At 50.3% G+C, this 15,336-nt stretch overlaps 1 protein-coding gene and 1 pseudogene across 1 annotated transcript in view; both read left to right on the top strand.

The window, feature by feature from the left end:
* The first annotated feature begins 718 nt into the window (after window positions 1-718).
* On the top strand, window positions 719-7,412 carry LOC130260267 (globoside alpha-1,3-N-acetylgalactosaminyltransferase 1-like; annotated as a pseudogene).
* A 4,451-nt stretch (window positions 7,413-11,863) lies between these two features.
* Window positions 11,864-15,336, top strand: part of RALGDS (ral guanine nucleotide dissociation stimulator) — a 55,094-nt gene continuing 51,621 nt past the window's right edge. The window contains exon 1 of the mRNA XM_056505492.1: window positions 11,864-12,072. Coding sequence (XP_056361467.1) covers window positions 12,055-12,072 — 18 coding nt within the window. The 5' untranslated portion in view covers window positions 11,864-12,054. The remainder of the gene's footprint in view (window positions 12,073-15,336) is intronic.

A 15,336-nucleotide genomic window follows, 5' to 3' on the forward strand; every position in this document is an offset into this window, starting at 1 on the left:
CAAGAAGCATCATGTTCCTCCCATTAGTATAAATGCTACCATCTTTATAAATACTTGATATACACTCTCTTTTTGGTTTTTTTTGTTTCCTGCAGCAGTGAAATGAAAACACACAAGCCTGATCCCAGCTTCTGTCCTCAATGAAGGTAATAATGAGAGGAATAACAATTAATGTGCTTGTAACCCCCATACATTTTGTGTTCATCACAGGGACCAACCAAAGTTCACACTGTGGGCACCTTTGCTTCCCTGTGAGCAGAAAAAGAGATTGATTTGAGCTTTTAAGGTAAGACTGCTGGGCTCAGGATTTTCATGGCTGTTGGAGAGGAAATAATTTTTGTCTTAATCTTTTCCCCACATGCATTAGGATTGTGAAATCTTTCTTTGCTGGTCTCACACCTCAGTTTACCTTTCCTACAGGCAGCTCTGCAGGGCTTGCCTCTGGGCTGTGAAAAGTGGAGTTTATCAGCTCAGGTGATAGCTGTGTTAGCTCTCTGATAGGACTGGGGTGGGTTTGGTTCAATTGCAAAGGGTGCTGCTTGAGGTGGAAATGGAATCTGCAGAGTGGAATTAAATCAGAAAGGCTCCCCATGCACTAGAGCTGGAATGGAGAACTTGCTCAGACATTTTACAGTTTCTGCCTCAGCACCCTGGCTCTTCTGGTCTGACTCCTTCAGAAAAACTGAAAGAGAAACTACTGAGAGGCTTCATCCTCCTCAGAGGAAATGATCCATTTCTCTCAGTGATGTACTTTCAGTCCTCTTCCTCTTATGTTTGCTCTTTGCAGAGTGAAAGCTGCTGGAATTCTGAAGTTGCCCTTCTCCTCTAGAAGAGATGATTCCCAGAAAAGTGCTGGTGGGGTCTCTTGTCTGCCTGGGTGTCATTGCTGTGGCTATCTGGTAAGAATTTGGTGGCCAGCTCGGTCATTTCTAAAACATCCTGTGTACATTCTGTGATAAAACTCACAGAACACTAAAATGAAAGCTGTGCATTTTATGGAAAGCCCCTGTTCGAGCTGTAGGAAATAACAGCTTAATATCACAATGTTACACATTATTTGTGTAATAGATAAAAGAGCACTGGTAGAGGGAGAAGGCCCTAAGGGAAGGATTAAAAAAGAGTAATTGAGTCCAAATCAGGCTGCTAACACTGCAGTGACTCACAAACAAATGCTTGAGTATAGAATATTCCAGTTACATTTCAGCTCAGGCCTTAACAGAGGTGATTATTTGTCTCTTCAAACAGTCCAAACTCACTCCAGCATCACCAGGGACAGCTTTGTAACTATCAGTCATTTGTAACTATCAGTCATTTGTAACTATCAGTCATTTGTAAATATCAGTAATTTCAAACACTGAGAATTTTGTGGCTGAGTATTCTGACGACTGAGTATGGCTTATAGACTCTGTGTACCTTGAACATTGTTGGAAGGGAATTTGAGATAAGGCATTTCTGTTAAGTATTAAAATAGTAATTATTAAATGATTATGAATTATCACATATTTATGATGTTGTACTTTCACTTTGTGGGTAGCTGCATTTTCCTCAGCAGCAGGACATTGTGTTAAAATGTGAACACAGCAGATCCTACACTAATTAATAAAGTAGACATGGAGTTAGCCAGAGTTACCTCTCAAAATCTTTGCCAGGTCTTTAGGTGATCTTGGAAAATTCTAGGAAGGTTTCCTTCACCATTTCCTATCTTAAAATAGTTCTTTGTTCTCACAGGGCTAGAGCTGGGAGTGCACTACCTGCCCTACTACCTTCCCTGCCCAGAAATCTTGTGAGTATTTTGTTTTGTGTCTAATGAGTAACACAGGTCCTTGTTACTGCTGTTCACTGACAACACAAACAGTGATTTACAAGTCTCTTGTTCTATATGCATGAAGCTGTAATTAGTCACTCTTAAAACAAAAAGCTAGCAATGCTGTTGGGGCCTGCCTGCCCTGCAGGACAGCTCTGGCTCTGCACAGGTTTGTTGCTTTGTTCCTTGTGGGTCACAGAGCCCAGGACTAAAGGTGAATTCAGGTTCCTTATCAGGGTGTGATCACACACCTGCACATGCACAGCTGTGCTTGAAGTGTCCACTCATAGACAGGGTCACCCAAAGCAGAGAGGTGGCATGAGCAGGCACAGGAGGAGCTCTGGCACAGTCAGGAATGACCCCCCTGTTCTCACCAGGCTCCTTTCTTCCCTCTGTGGTCTGTGCTCTCCCCCCACTCCATGAATGTGTTTGTGCCTGGCAGCACCTGAGCTCTGGACCTGAACAAATGAAGGGGAGCTGCTTCTGAGCTTCTCTGCACGCTGCAAACTGATGGACCTGACCCAGCCTGGGTGCCAGGAGCTCTCCCAGAGCTGCACAGGAGAGAATTTACACTGTGCAGGGGCCAGGGACATGGCCCCAGTGGCCTCCTCACTGCCACATTGCACCAGAGCTGAGACATGACAAGCCATGGCTTTTCCCATGACCTACTGTTCTTGTCAAAACAAAACCAAACCATGCCAATTAAAAAAAAAAAAAAAAAAAAAAGTTTCATGGAGGCATTTCTGATTATTCCAGCCCATTCCAAACCATTGTGTCTGGTCAGGTGTTTATTTTTCTGAGTGCTGTTGGAAATGTGATTATTTCAGGCAGTTCAGCCCTCCAGGTGACCAGGAACAGTTTTGCAGGGCATGGAGCACACACATGACCATTGCTGACAGTCCTACATGGATTTTGACCCCTAAACCCTGATTCCCCCCCAGACTGGGATCTGTTGTCCTCATTGTGTTGTGTGTTCTGTCCCAAAGCTGTCCCTTGCCTGACAGCCCTGGGTGTGTGTGCAGGTGGTGCCTAACCCTGGGCCAGGCAGAGCAGTGTCCACAGCAGCTGGAGCTGGCTTTGGACAGCTGTCAGTGCAGCAGCAGGTCCTGAAGCCAAACTTGGTTGATATCTTAAGAAAAGTTTAACAATCTCTTTCTTTTCCCACCCCATCATGCAGCTCCATGAAACTCCAATATACAGAAGAGAAGCTAATCCATCTTTTCCCCCAGTAAGTACTGGCTTTTTATCTCCTGACCTTTAAACTGCTGTTCCTCTCTTCCAGGCATATTCATGTATTATTCAATGGATATTTTCTTCCTTTTTACAGATTATTTTATCAGCAGCCAAGAGTGCTGGTGCCAAAGTAAGTTTCTTTGTTTGAACTTTGTTTCTGCTGAGTTTGGTTTGGGCATTTTGCAGCACTCATAGTTCCAGAGTCCTGGGGCACTGAGCAGGACTTTGTTCCATGAGAATCCAACCACAGGGTGTGTCAGCAGCTGCCTGTGCTGCTCTAGGGTTGGGTTTGTCACTGTACACTTATTAACACACTTACTGTTAATTCCCAATTATTACATTAACACACATGGAACAAGAGTTTTTGTGGTCAGGAACTTTTTTTGAGATGGGAGGTCTGGAAACCTGTAAGTGGGAAATACCTTCTGGAGCTAGAACCAGCTGTGGGAGAGCTCTGAACCCATTTCAGGGCAAAATGAAGCAGGTGCTCTGTGTGACCTTCAGCAGTGGTTTCAGCAAACAGACAAATCTCTGAGACACAGCCAAAGCAGGGAGACTGAGGGAAGATTTGGGACAGCAGCACTAAGAAGTGGCTTGGACAAACTCTCTGTGCATGTCAGGGTGTTACAGCCTCCCTTGGCCCTGCTCCTGACTTTTATCTGGAGCAGTTCACCTTCAACAACCACATTTTTTTTGCATGCTAACAAACACACCCTGTTGGTACACATAAAAACATGCACACACACACACACACACACACACATATATATATATATATAAATATATAATTTTCCCTACATATTCAGGATGTGCTCACTCTGAATATTTCTTCCATACTGGAATAAATTTCTGTGCTAAATCAGCTGGTATATACTGGGCTAAATGAGGGGAGCACCTTGAAGCTTTCCATGCTCTGTGTCTTCTGGAGGGAGTTCACTGGCACTGAGACCATAACCATGACCATGACTCATTGGGAGAGCCTTTAAAATGAAATTTTAAAAGCTTAGAGAAGTGAACATGCATGTTTCCTCCCCTCTCCAAAAAAAAAAAAAAAAAAAAGGATAATCAACCCAGAAATAGATAATTTAGTACTTTTCCCCCAGCCCAAATTCTTCTTCCTGTATAATTTGATTTTTCAATCACATGCATTGCTGTAGGAAGGAGTCAAACTGTTTTATTCTTGTATCCTCTCAGACTGAAAGATTAGATCTGGGTTGGGGGATCTGATTGGAGCACCAGGCTGCTCCCCAGAGCTCCCCCAGTTTGGTTCTGGTGCTGTTTTACCTTGGAACTGTGTCAGGTGGGAGCCTGGCAGCCCCCAAGTGTGGCCACGTGCTGTGTGTGACAAATTTCATTAGCAGAGGGCTCCAGCTCCTGGTCTGGAGCTGGGGTGAATTCCACCAGAAATGACATCTCCTTTTAAAATCAAAAAGGTAAGAATGAAACTCTGAAAACAAAGCAGCAAATTGAAGCAGCATTGCAGAGCTGTAATAGGGCACAATCAGACTCTGCTGCATTTATATTCAGTATTTCCACTTCCCTCACAGGAGATTAAGGATTTTTTTCTAACTTTGTTACACATTTGAATGCTGGCTCACATACAGAATTTTAAATTATATCTGAATGTGTTGGAGCTATATATAAATACTGGAAAAATAAGCTGTCATGCTGCAAGCTGTGTTTTAATAACACAGCAATAGGGTATATTTTTATAGTAATTTTCATATTATTATTACTTGTGTTTTAATCTGCATTTAATAATCTGCATCAGGCTGATAGCAAAGCTTCCCATTCTGAGGGTTCAGTGGTCATTAAACTCTCCTCTGCAGAAAAGTCCTTAAATGAGATTTTAGCAGATCCTCAGGTTTTTGCTGATGTGTTGAAGTGCTTAATTTCAGCTCAGGAATGAAAATATCCATGCTCTATAACCTCAAGTAAGAGTGCAGGGAGAAAATATCTGAGGCTAATCCCCTGCATGGCGAATTAATGCTGACTCACACACTCTTCCAGCTGCCTTTTTGGTGCTTCTTCCCCATTTACTGGCCTGGAAACCAGCAGGAACAGTTCCATTTCATTAACATTTCAGGTTTTTGCCCCTTCAGGCACCAGGATGTGCTGACAGTGACACCATGGCTGGCCCCCTTTGTCTGGGAAGGGGCCTTCGACCCCAAGATCCTGGCAGTGCCTACAGACCCCTGAGCCTCACCACAGGGGTGACAGCCTTTGCTGTTGGCAAGCAAGGGAAGCACCCAGTGGGCACAGTTCTTGGGGTGATGCCCTTCCTCTGTGGAAAGAGGATTTTGGCTTTCCTTTTCCTGAAATTTGTCCCAATTTATAGGGAGGTTTGTGGCCATGTGGTGTGTCTGTAATCACACAAGCCCATGGGATAACAACACTTGAGGTTTTTTTGAGTGTTTTTTAAGAATTAGCAAGTGGTTTGGGAATTAGAGCTGGTCAAAATGGGGATAATCCATTCATTCCTCATCCTGCACTCCACCTGTTGCATGTGCAGTGTGTGGATTCTTGCAGTGATGATCAGTGAACTCTCCTCACTCCTTCTCTAGCATTCACTAATGTGCCCTTCATAATCCACCACTTGGAATCCCAGAATGGTTTGGGTTGGAAGTGATCTTAAAATTCATCTCCTTCCACCCCCTGCCATGGTCAGGGACACCTTCCACTAGAGCAGGTTGCATCAGCCTGGCCTTGGACACTTCCAGGGATGGGGCAGCTTCTCTGGTACCCTGTGCCAGAGCCTGCCCACCTTCACAGGGAAGAATTCTTTCCTAATATCTGATCTAACCCTGCCCTCCTTCAGCTGAAGGCCATTCCCATTTTGCTCCATCCCTCCTTGCCCTTACAGCAAGTCCCTCCTTGTCCCCCCTGTGCCCCCACGAGCTGTGTCTGTGCAGGTACTCGAGGTTTGTGCGTCGCTACCTGGAGTTGGCAGAGCAGCACTTCCTCAGGGCTGCCAGGTGAGCTATTACATCTTCACAGACAGCCCTGGAGTGTCCCCCAGCCCAGCTGCAGCCAGGGTGCAGGCTGCTCACTGTCCCCATGCCCAGACTCTCCAGCTGGCAGGAGATCTCCATGTGCAGGGTGGAGGCACCAGCCCCACCTGGCCCAGCTGAGCCCAGGGACTGCACTGCCTCTGCTGCCTGGACATTGACATGGTGTTCCACCACCCTGGGGGACATGGTGGCAGCCATCCACCCTGGCTGCTTCACAGTGCCACCAGAGCAGGTCCCCTGTGAGGGAGGAGCTCCTCTGCAGCCTTCATCCCCGAGGGAGAGGGGGATTTCTGCTATGGAGGAGCCGTGTTTGGAGGCTTGGTCAACAAAGTCTAGGAGTTCACCAAGACCTGCCACATGACCATCCTGGCTGGCAAGGCCAGTGGGATCATGGCAGCCTGGCAGGAGGAGAGTCACTCAACAGGCCCTTCCTGACCCACAAACCCTCCAAGCTGCTTTTTCCAGAGTAAATTTGGGATGACAGGAAGCCAAAGCCCCCCGAAATCCGCCTCGTACGTTTTTCCACAGTGGATAAGAACTACAAAGAGATCCGAAATTGATCATCTGATCCCTGCAGAGAGATCCTCCATGCAAGCAAGCCCACCAAAATTAGTTCCTGCAGAATGTGCCCCACCATGAATTTTGGGAAGGAACTGGGCAGGGAATGTGGAGAACAGAGTCTAAATGTATTTCAGAAGCAGCAGTCAAAGTGCAGGTGACATCAAAAAGGATTCTGGATTCCCACTCTTTGTAAATACATCCTGCACACAAAAGAGCATCCTAAAAACCAGTTATCCAATGCATGGCTGTAGTTGCCTTTGCCTGAGTGTTTTCCCAAGGCCTGGTGGAAACTTAACAAGATCAAAATGGCTTTTGAGGTTCATGTGGAGAAGACCTTGGGTTTTGGTAAAGACCTTTTTACTTTAGAAAAAAAACAGAATGTTGCAGGGCAATAAATTTTCCTGCATTGTGATTTAAACTAACACCTTTTGTCAGAATCAGGAGGAAACTTGCACTTGGAGCACGTTATCCCTGTCTGGTGTGCAGCAGGATTTCTTGGACCTCCTCAGCAGAGAGCTGGTGCCAGGCATTGCCAGTAAGAGCCCTGGCCTGACAGGACAAACAGTGTGAACTCAGCTAGCAGTTATCTCCCAAATTCCAGTCTGTGCTTTGTAGACCCAAGTTTAGACAGAACTGGCAAAGCTCAGAGCAGACTGAACTTCTTCGGGTTTATTTCAATCACAGATGTGCTCTGAACCTTTTCCCTGGGTCACATGTCTCTGTGGATCATGTAATCTTTTCCAACACAGAAAATCTGCTTTTGAGATGTTCATGTTCCTCCCCATTGCTTCAGCCCTTTCCAATTTTTCTGAGCTCTGTGAAATAAATTGGCGAGAAGCTGCTGGAGCTGACAGCACGAGCTGACGCCTTTCCAGCAAACAGGATGATTTCACTCTGGAATGAAATGCTCTGGTGAAGCTGGGAGTTCAGCACAGAGCTGGGGTTAACATTTTCTCTCCTTGGATGTGCTGAGGAGCTGGAGCAGGCGTTTAGAGGCTGACAGCTCCCTCGGGTGAGCAGCCAGGGCTGTGGAGGTCACAGCTCAGGGGTGCCTGTGCCACCTCCTTTGTCACAGCAGGGCTGCCACAAACATCATCCCCCTGTGCTGGCCAAGGGCTGGGCACGTCAGTCCCTGTTCACTCAGAGAGCTGCAGTGCTCAGCAGGGAGAGGAGGAGCAGGGTGAACGGGCTGTTTCTAAGGGAACTGTTTAGGGAAAGGAGAAAAAAAAAGGAAAAAGAAAGAAAATAGGAAAAAAAGCTCATTTGGCAGAGAGAAGGAAAATAGGGAAGAGGTGGCTGACTGTTCCTGCTTCTCCTCACATGAGAAAATTGCTGTATGGCAGGGAATCAAGTATTCAAAGCTTTAGGGCCCCACCACTGATTGCAGATGACTTAACGAGCCATTTCAGTCCTGTGAGCAGGCTGGAAATGGCACTTGCCACTGTCATTGCAGGCATTTCATCTTCCAGAAGACTAATTAGAAAAGCTTTCACGCACCCATAATATAGATAAGGTACCTGAAATACCTCCAGCCCCAAAGCCCCAGTGGCAGCTGGTTTGGCTGATTTGTGCTTAATCCAGCAAAAGGTCTTTATTACATTTTCTCCAGACTGTTCTTAGTGATGTGGTGCAGGAGGAAGATGCCCCTTTACATAACTAAACCACAACTGAAACCCCTGCCATGGATGTTGGGTAACTAGGCACCTCATCTAAGCCAAAATAGTGAGGAAAAATATTTATCCAAATATTTCCAGGAAGATACATTTCCCACCAGCCCAGGATTAATACTGCCTGTTTCTTATTTGTTAAAGAGTTAGTGCCTCAAGGCCATGCTGAAACTGGGTTCTCATTATGCTAATTATACATACATACATATGGATTCTTTACCAGCCAGAAGGAGCTGTCCAGTCTGCTCTGCACAGGACAAGCCAGATAATTTTATCTCCTGGTGTCAGTATGTGGCTGGGCTGGGTTAGACCTCATAGAAAAGTATTCAGATTCCAAGAAAAAATATGAAGTTCCATAGCAGCCAGAAATCCATAGATCAGCTGGGCCAATGGCCAATTCCCCTTATGCCTTAATTCTGCTGGAAATTGCTCTGGCTTTGCAGCCGTAGGGCTTAATTCTGCCACATTAATTATTGAATTCCTGTGCAGATTCTCATAAATCCTCAGTGAAAGGAAGTTCTGCAGCACAGATGATGGGTGGCAGAGGGTGGTCTGTATTTCTGGGGTACCTGTTTGGAAAAAATTGTGAAGGGCTTGGTCTGAGCTCTGCATCTGAGCTGCCTTTTGGCCAAATCCTCAGCCCTCTGATTGACACCATAATGGCCTGGTTTGTGCTGTGCCAAACATGTTTATTTTCCTGGCAGGCCTGCAGCTTCTCCCCAGGGGAATGGCTTGTGTTGTGTGACACAGTTCTGCTCCACGGGGCTGTGGTTTGAAGCAGTACCTACAAACTCCCTGTGCCTCCGGGGAGCAGGAGAATGTCTGCAGATAAAATCCCCACAGAGCTGTGTGGGAGATGCTCCCTGAATCAGCTCGTGCCCTCCTCTAATTAATGAGTGGCTGGACTCTGTTGTCATCTCCTGCTGATTAATCCCCTTCCCCCAGCAGCAGCAGTGAGATTTCCTTCTCCCAATGTGGGTTGTGCAGCCTGAGGCTTGTGTGCACTGTGGGAGCTTCACCAGGACCTGCTTTCTGCTGTGCATTCCCCACCCACACCCAGTGCACAGTGGGGAAACTGAGGCACACGGTAGGAAGCAGAGCAGTGTCACTCTTGCCTTCCTCCACTCACCAGGGGGGACAATGTTGTCTTACATGTTCTTGTGCCAAAGCAATTTGGACTTAGGAATTCAGGGAAGTGCATGAAAACTGAATCACCACAGGTAAATAAACCCCACAGCCTGGGGATGTGATTGTGCTCTCAAGGTATTTCCCACTCGAGCCTTAACCCAGCCTCACACCAGCAGCTTGTTGCCTTCCCAAGGGCCCCTTTTTCCTTCCATCCCTTTCTGCTCAGCTGGAACAGACTCATCATTCATTGTCCCTCTAATTTAAGCATCCATCTGACAGGCTGGTTCTTTCCTTCTCCCTGCTGCTGTCTTGCCCAGTGCAGCCACCCCCAGAGGGCAAATTTCTCTGTGTGGTGTGAAACAGAATCTTCCAGCACTGAATATGATTTAAAGTGGGCCAGACTGTGATCCTCTCATTCTCCCCACTGATAGGACAGGACTCATTGCCCCTTAGCCAAATTAGGATTCTTTTCCACTCCTGTTTGGATTTCCCACAACCCTCCCATAGGTGATGTTCCCAGTTTTGACCAGAAATGTCATTTTGTACCACTCAGCAGCACTTACAAAAGGAGTGGCTTAGTCAAACTTTCTGTGGGTGAGATCTGTGGCTGTGGGGCAAGGAAATGAGATGATCTTTGAGCAGAGGGGGATGAGGAGGGGTAAGAACATGAGTTACACATTCCCTGCACTAAAACAGCTTGTGGAAAAGCCACGTGCATCTGGCTGGCTTCATGCAGCAGAAGCAGAATGGTGGTGAAAAGGAGCTGGAAGGCTGAGAGCTTCCTGCCAGAGCTGCTGGGTTCACTCCCCTGCCCTTTGTCTCACCTGTTCAGCTTTTTGAGGGAGGGACTGTCTCTGCCTCTTGTTCTGTGTTTGCACAGGCCCAGTCTGGGTCACTCAGTGGGGATTTCTCTAATCTCAAAGGGCAGCTCTAAGCACCAAGGTTATTATTTTCTCACTTCAATCCCACCTGCTCTGCTTCACCTCCCGTTGCCAGCAAGTCCCCATGGGACCCCAGGAGTGACACACACACAGCAACAGCTGCTCTCCAGGTGGAGTGACAGTGACAGTGACAGTGACAGTGACAGTGACAGTGAGAGTCCGTTCTGGGAACAGCAGGAACTGGAGAAGGAGTTTCAAGAGTGGGTTGGGTTGAATTTACTCACGGTAGATCCCCAACCCTGGAGTTGTGCTCCACACAATCTAATGATTTAGGGAAGCATCACTAGCAAAACACATCTGAGGAGTGACATTTGAATGTCTGCCTGCCCACCAGACTCCCTCCTTTCTCCACGAGTGTTGCTGTACTGACGTGACTTTTCCTGTGCTATATTTAGATTAAACATTGATCCACCAAATGTCGCTGTTTTGTGTAAAACTAGTGTAAAGCCTTAGGAGTAGAAAGACAGTTTTAACCACAAATCTCTACTGTTTGTATGCCCACCTCATCCCCCTTTAGCCAATTTAAAGCGAGCCAGACTAGTACAAATTACATTTAAAAAGTGCTTCATTCTGGTGTGGTTTTTAGTGAGTTTTGCCAGCAGCAAATTACATAGTTCCAGACCTTTTGAAGTACGTGTTTTTCTCACTGTTGAGCACTGACACCGTTACTATAATTAGAATGATGTTTGCTCTGTAGCAGCATCTAGTGCCAGAGCCAGAGCCCTGGCAGCACCTTTTCCTTTCCTGGCTGCGCTCCCCACCCGGAGCTGCTGGTTCAGCTGGCCCGGGGCCACCGAGGAGCGGGACAGTCAGGTGCGATGGGCTGTGCCTTGTCGCTCATCCCCGCTGTGACCCTGGAGAAGCGGGGGCGGCTGCTGGGGCGGCCGCGGGGTGTTGGTGCCCAGCACCAGCCCTGCAGCGGCTGGGAGCGCTCGGCCATGGATTGACGCACCCTTCCCCCGGCTCCTTCTTCTGCTGCCATCGCTGTAATGGCTCATGTCATCGGCCTCACGGTGACAAACGATGGGGACCGCAGCCGCTCTGTTTCCAGGGCAACCCCGCTCCGCACACACCGTGCGCCCGCAGCTCCAGCAGCGCTGCCCGGGGGACCCCGAGCTCCGTTTCGACGGGGGCTGAGCCGAGACGAGCGGCCGGGGGTCCGGGTGGTGCCCTGGCTCCCTGCCCTGGTCCTTCCTCCTGCAGGGGGACAGCCCGGGGGGTCTCTTTAGTCCCAAGCTCTTCCCCTGTTTGTACCCGCGCTGACCCCGCTCCGCACCCACCCCGCGGGGTCCGCGCGGGTCCCCGTCACGCACAGCTCCCGCTCCCGGGGGGAAAACACCCAAAAAGCGAAGGGATGCTCCGGACACCCCCGAGCGCTGCCCGTGCGTGCGGCACACAGTTACCACAGCTGCCCCCGCCGCAGACGCGCACCCACCCTCCGGGCCGGGCCGGGCGGAGCCGGGAGCCGCCGCCTCCCCCCGGCAGCGCTGCCCGCCCCGGTCCCGCCCCGCGCTCGGCTCTGGGGCCGCGCTGGGCGCTCCGCGCTGGCGGCTCGGCGGGGGCGGCTCGGCGGGGCCCATGGCCGGCGCGGAGCATCGCCCCCGGCCCCCGGGCAGCGCGGCGGGGCCGTGAGAGCGTGAGCGCGGCCCCGGCACCCGCGGCGGGGCCAGCGGCGGTCGGCGCGGCGCTGGGGCTATGAGCGGGGCACGATGATGATCGACAGCCAGGTGAGCGCGCGGGGTTTGTCCCCCCGCTTTGCCCCGGCCCGGGGCGCTGCTGCCGAGCTCGGTCCCCTCCTGAACCCTCGCTGGACGCGGCTCGGGGCGGCCCACGCGTGTCCGCGGCCGTGAGCGATGGGTGCGCGGTGCGGGGATTCGGGGGGCTCTGCCGGGGCTCCCTGGGGGTCTGGAGCTCTGTAACTGCAGGTGTCTGTCCCTTGCTGCCTGTTGGGGCCGGGGTCACTGTACGTGCCAGCAGCCCGGGCCCCTGGTCTGCAGCGGGGTCTTTAGAGGAGGAAAAGCAGCAGCTTTGCCGAGGGAGTGGGGTAAAGTCTGTTTTTCAGTGTTTTTTCCTCAGTGTTTTTGCTTTCTGTTTGTGTAATGGCCAGTGCGGCTGTGAGAAGAGGAGCTGACGGGTGGGAAGGACAGGGGCGCAGTTTGGGACGGGGTCTGCGGGCGCTGCGATGCTGCAGCAGCCGCTGCGCTGCGATGCTGTGCGGGCTGGCGCTGCTGCGGGCTGTGCCGAGCCAGGGCCAGCTCCCCTGGCACCGCTCAGGCCAAGCGGCATCGGCAGGACCCCTGTCTCTGTCTCGTGTGTTTAAAAAGCCAAAGAAGCTGAACCGAGCCGAGGTGGGCTAAAGCTCAGCACTCCCAAACCCACCGGTGCTTTTGGGGTGAGGGAGGATGGTGCAAAGGTGTGAAATTTGGGGGTGACACCAGAACATGACTCTGATGTTCCTCTGACTTTTTACTTCCCCTTCCTCTTCTGATATTCCCCTCCTGATCCCATCCCTGGGAAGGGGGGCTGTGCTGCTGCCCTTGTCGGGGGGGCTGGGAAGGTAAGTGGGCAGCAATGGCTCCTTGGAGACCAGGAATGAATAAAGGGAAGGGCTGATGCTGTGCTGGAGAAGTGGGCTGGGATCCATTTTTGGACTGGAAAATGTTCGTTCCAGAGCTGCCTCCTGCACCCCGTGGGTCTGCTTGGTTTGGGCCTCGTTCACCTTGGTCCAGCCCAATAAAAAAAAGCTGAATTAGCTGTCTTGGGGTCACATGTGTGAGGCAGGCCCTAGTGCCACACCAGTGTGTTGGATGGTGGCATGTCCCTTTGGGAACGGGGATTGGAAACCAAAATACTGGAGTTTGGGTCCTGACCCTGCCTAGGGTCAAGAACAAGAGTTTTCTGTCATTATGGAGTAGGAAGGTTGATCTGGCTGGGAGATCCAGAAAATTAAAGGTGTAAGATTGTCTAGAAAAAGATGTCCAGAGCTCAGCCTCCCAGCTTGGGGAATGCATCCTATGGAATGTTTTACATTAAGGTCTCAGCTTTAGTCTTCCTGTCACTTTTTTATGCTTACCCCATTTTATATATTTATTTATAGGTATATTTTATATGGGTAAACTGAGGCATGTAGAGATATTTGTTCCAAGCCCAGGATCTTGCGTGGGTGGAGAGCAGAGGTTTAAAGTCCTGGCTCCACCTGCTGAAGAGGATGAGCCACTCTCCCTTTTAAGGGGTGCAATTCATTGAGGTCCCATTGTTTGTGGCTACCAGTTAAGAGGAATTTCCAGCTGCACCCGCAGCCGCACCCTGCAAGTTCTGAGGGCTGAACAGCTACATTTTTCACGCCTTGTAAATCTTCTTCTCCGTGGTTGCTAAGGGAAAGACCCACACAAACAACTGGTAAAACTGAGTGTTGCAAAGTAAATAAGCTGAGCAAACAAGGAGGTTTTTTTCATCCTTAAGTGCTGCAGGTGTGTTGTTCCAGGTGTCTTGACATGTGAAAGCAAAGGTTCACGTGCAAGGGTGAATTTCAGCCTTTAAAATGGAAACCAGCTCTTGAGCTGGGTCAGAAGGTGGCTTCCATCCTGAGCCAAGCTCCCAGAGCTGCAGACTCATCCCCTCTCTCCCTTTCTGGCCGTTTGGGCAGGAGAAGGGAGCAGATGGTGGATGAGTCTTGGGCTGGCTGGGGGCAGGACGCAGGGAGTGAGTGCAGGCGAGCACGGCTGGAGCTGCTTTTGGTTTTGTCTTTCCTTTCATCTGCTCCCAGCCTCTGAAGTGGCTCCAGCAGCTCGGAGTTAACTCTTGGTGTTGCTCTGCAGGGGCAGGGGGGCGAGTTGGCAACAAGTGACAGCGAGTGAGGGTCCAGCTGGCAGCAGGGCTGGGAGGCAGCAGGTGGAGAGATGCAAAGTCCCTCCTCGGCATGGCTCAGCCACTCCATCTGGAGCTCCCACTCACGCCTGAGTGTGTGCCTGGGCTCATCAGGCATGAGCAGAGGATGCAGCCACTGCTGCAGGCTCCAGAATAAATCTCTGGGATGTTGTAATGATGGATCTGACATCCCCTAGCTCAGTGCAGTGTGTTATCTCTGAGCCAGTTTGCTCTTTAAGTGAAGAAATGAGGGACTTTTCAGGACTTTGGTTATTCTGGGCATCTTTGGGGTTGTGTTTTTCACCTCCTTGTAGTGTTTTCACCCTGTCATTTCCTAAATGGTGCCTGACTGCTGGACCTGATCAGGGCAATCTGATCTCAGGTGGTGATCTCCAAAGCAATCTGCACTATCCATCAAGATGGATTTTGCTTCTGATACCTTTCCCATTGCTATAGCAACCCCTCTGACGAGGATGCCAGCACGCTTTCCAGGCAGTGTGTGCAGGGAAACTGCTTCACCTGCCACCAAGCTGCCACCACTTGTGGGGCAGGGCTGGTTAAGTGGCAACTGCACACGGGTGCTGAGCCTGGGGGGGCAGAGGAGCCGCTGTCAGCTCCCTCAGGCTGACCCTGCTCTCCCTGGTGTCCCCACCAGCTGGAGTTTCCCTTGGATATCGGAGTGATACAGCACAGGTGGGGGGACTGCACAGTGTCTAGTGCCAGGATCTGGGATTTCTCTCTGAAGGAGATGCTCAGGATGGTGTGAAGGAGCTCACCAAGTCTTGAGTGGCTGCTTCCCTCTTCCCCCCTCCCCTTGCCTGTGGAGGGGATGGAAGATGGGTCTCAGCTCCAGGGTGTTGATAGAGAAGGAGAGGTTTTGCCTGCTTTTGCCAAGTGAGCCTGTTCCTCCTCCATGTCCTTCACACTCTGCAGTCACTAGATAGATTCCAGGACAGGGCTCTCTGTTCTGCTCTGCCTCTCATCCTGCTGTCCTGTGCTCTCTGTGCAAACCAGAGGCCATCCAGCTGTGGCTGGACAGCTGTGGGGCTGCCTTCCCACTGCTCGCTGCTGTGTGGGTGTGTGTGGTGCCCGGTGGTTCTGCCAGGCTGTGTGACCCTGCTGGG

Source organism: Oenanthe melanoleuca, chromosome 17 (genome assembly GCF_029582105.1).
Source record: "Oenanthe melanoleuca isolate GR-GAL-2019-014 chromosome 17, OMel1.0, whole genome shotgun sequence".
Lineage (NCBI taxonomy): Eukaryota > Metazoa > Chordata > Aves > Passeriformes > Muscicapidae > Oenanthe > Oenanthe melanoleuca.